General features: G+C 66.2%; 1 protein-coding gene across 2 annotated transcripts; it reads right to left on the reverse strand.

Moving 5' to 3' along the window:
• Positions 1 to 523: 523 nt before the first annotated feature.
• HELT (helt bHLH transcription factor) lies at positions 524 to 2,410 on the reverse strand. Of its 2 annotated transcripts, none has more exons than XM_032686321.1 (4): positions 2,104 to 2,410; positions 1,641 to 1,745; positions 1,402 to 1,498; positions 524 to 1,275 (listed from the first exon to the last, which is right to left on the reverse strand). In XM_032686321.1, the coding sequence occupies exons 1-4, from the start codon at positions 2,128 to 2,130 to the stop codon at positions 782 to 784; spliced, it is 723 nt and encodes a 240-aa protein (XP_032542212.1). In that variant the 5' UTR covers positions 2,131 to 2,410; the 3' UTR covers positions 524 to 781. The 2 variants fall into 2 exon arrangements, with proteins under 2 accessions (XP_032542212.1, XP_032542211.1); XM_032686320.1 differs by having other exon boundaries at positions 558 to 1,278.
• Between the last annotated feature and the right edge of the window lie 455 nt (positions 2,411 to 2,865).

Below are 2,865 nucleotides of genomic sequence, written 5' to 3' on the forward strand. Positions count from 1 at the left end.
GAGCCGTGCCGCGGCCTCGGGAAGTCGCTGGAAGGATTCACTCCCAGGAGCTTCCATCGGTTTTATTCCCCGTGCTCCGCGTCTCTGCAGCGGCCGCCTCCCCTCCCCGCCCCGGTCCTGCGCCGTCCCTCTTATTCCTCCTTCTCTGAACAAGCTGCGCCGCGGAGAAATTCGCTGGCAAAGCACATGGGAGATGCCGGTGCCGTTCGGACACGTGCCCCCGGAGCATCCCTCCACGGGTGCGTGGAAAGGCGGGATTCGCGGATGTGCGGAGCATCCGCCACCTCCGAGGCATCCCAGGACTTCCTCTCAGCCCCCCGTGGCCTGGGAGCAGAGGCCAGGTGGCACCGAGATCCGTCCTTCCACGCCGTGCCCCCTCTGCCCGCAGTGCCACGGCCAGTGCGTGCAGAGGCATCCCTGGGCCTCGCGGACCACGTCTCGCTCGTGGGGCTTTTGCCCTGGATGGGTGGGGAGAGTCACCACCACCACCCGAGGAAGCTCCCTCACGGAAACAAGAAGGGGGGCGAGTATAAACGTTTATTCCGAGACATCGCTTGTACAGGCACCGCACCCGCGGATGGGAAGAGGAGCGGGTGGGGGCAGCTCCAGGCCCCAGGAGAGGACGGGCGGGAGCAGAGCCAGGGCCCTGGGGCGGGCAGGGGCTTCTCGCCCTCTGGGACTCCAGCGCATCTCACTCTGTCCCGGCAGCCTCCCCGTGCGCCCGGGTGTAACCTGCAGTGTCCGCGGTCATAAATAGGATTTTTTCAGGCGGGACGAGTCTCTACAGCATGGAGGGGTGCTGGCCTGGGGGCAGCCCGAAGGCATTGGGGTGGGAATGGCCGAGGAGGTTGAGGTAGTGGCGGTCCAGCCCCTGCACGGAGGAGAGGAAGGTGCTGCGCTGCTGGCCGGGGCTGGCGAGGGGCACGGCGGCGCTGGGCAGGTGATAGGGCAGGGAGGGGCTGCGGGCAGTGCCGTGCCAGGGGAATGGCCCCCCCGAGGACGGCTGGAGCACGGCCTCGGCGGGGCTGTGGCCGTGCCCGGAGCACTCGGGCCCGGGGTGCAGCTGGTAGGAAAAGTCCGGCTCCGGCAGGGAGCCCAGGGAGGTGAAGAGGGGCTCAGTGACGAAACGCGCTTTGGACTGGAGGAAGGCCAAGATGCGAGCGTACTTAGTGTCTTTGGTCTCCATCCTCTCCACCGTCGTCAGGTAGTGCACCAGGTTCTTCATGCACTCGTGGTAGCCGTAGTGGAAGTAATTGGCGAACTCGGAGAGCAGCTCTGCTGGAAAGTAAGAGACAGGGACCCGAGCTCCTCAGGGTCTGGCCGCAGGAGGAAGGGGCAAGGCCGCCCCTACGCCCCAAGTGACCCGGCGGGGGCCCCGGGAGGCCGCTCCCGCCCACCTACCCTTCTCTCGTCCGCGGGGGAAGTCTGCCGAGTGCAGAGCCCGCAGGTACTGCACCGTCATCTCCAGGATTTCCGCTTTCTCCAGCTTCCCCGAGCTCTGCAACGGGCAGAGCAGGTGGGCATCACCTCTCCCCTGCGGCTACTCTGCGCTCTGCCGGGCCGCCCCCAGCCCCCCCGCATCGGGGGGATGTCGCAGCGCACCGGGGAGAAGGGCGTAGGGGCTGCTCCCCCCCGCCTACCTGCTTGGCCAGAGCCATGGGTACTGTCTTCCCCAGCTCGGTGAGGCAGCGGTTGATGCGGTCCCTCCTCCGCTTCTCAATCACTTTGTGGGAAACCGGCGTCCTCTGCAAAACATACGGGGCGCGTTAGTGGAGCAGGAGAAAGCAGCCGGATCTAGTCTCGCCGAGACAGTCGGCCCCGGCCCCGACCCCTCCAGCCACTGCCCAGCCCGCTCCGAGCAGCGGTTCCGAGCACGGCTCAGCCCCGGGAAGGATGATGCTCCGGCGGCGGGTCCTCCCCGCGCCGCCTCAGTGGTTCCCGTCCGTGCGGACGGCCTCGACAGGACAGGAAGGTTTTTGGGGGCGTGGGATAGATTTTTTTTTCGGGGGGGGGCTTTTCGAAGGGGAAGGCGGTGAGGGGGCCGGGGCCAGGTCCACCCGGCCGCCCCACAGAGCCATGCGCGCAAGACGGGCGGCGACTCACCCTCCGCTCCTTGAGCTTGGAGGCCATGGTGGGCACTGCATCCCCGCTCTCTCCGGGCCCCTTATAAAGCCATCACTTCTTGGGGGGGACCCCGGGGGGCCTCCACGGGCCCGCTGATCCCATAGGATTAGGAACGAGCGGCGCTGGGGGAATGTATGCATTAAAGATCAGGGTGGAAGGGGGCGAGGGGATGAGGGGGAATTTTTTCTTCTCTTCTTCCTTTCCCCCCCCCCTTCGCCCCCGTCCACGCAGCCGGGGGCGGCCCAGCTGTGTCGCCCCACGTGGACCTCGGGGACACACGTGACGATCCCACAATAGCGGCGGGGATGGGGCCGGGGATGCGGCGAGCGGGACGCAGGGCGCGATACCGCGCCCTGCGTCCCGCTCGCCGCATCCCCGGCCCCATCGCCTGCCTGCAAATCCCCGGCACCCCGCACCCCTCCCCTTAGCCCCGGCGCTGACTGCATTTTAAAGCCTGTCCAGAGTCATTAAAGTAATTAAGTAAGCCCTTAATAGGCTGTTCCGCCCAGTTCAAGGGAGAACCCTTGGAGACGGAGTGGCCCCGTTTGTTCTCAGGCTTTTCTCACACGACTTGGTGACACGTCCATCTTTATAAGAGATGGCAGCGAGGATTTTTTTGTTTACACCGCTTTATGCGCCGGGGACACCCCGGCAGGTGTGGGACCGGGGGGCTGGCACACGATATCCCCCTCATCACCCCCCCTTTTTTTTTTTTTCCGCCGGCCCAGGGAGGCTCTCGCC

The sequence above is a fragment of the Chiroxiphia lanceolata genome, chromosome 4, assembly GCF_009829145.1.
Source record: "Chiroxiphia lanceolata isolate bChiLan1 chromosome 4, bChiLan1.pri, whole genome shotgun sequence".
NCBI classification, from domain to species: domain Eukaryota; kingdom Metazoa; phylum Chordata; class Aves; order Passeriformes; family Pipridae; genus Chiroxiphia; species Chiroxiphia lanceolata.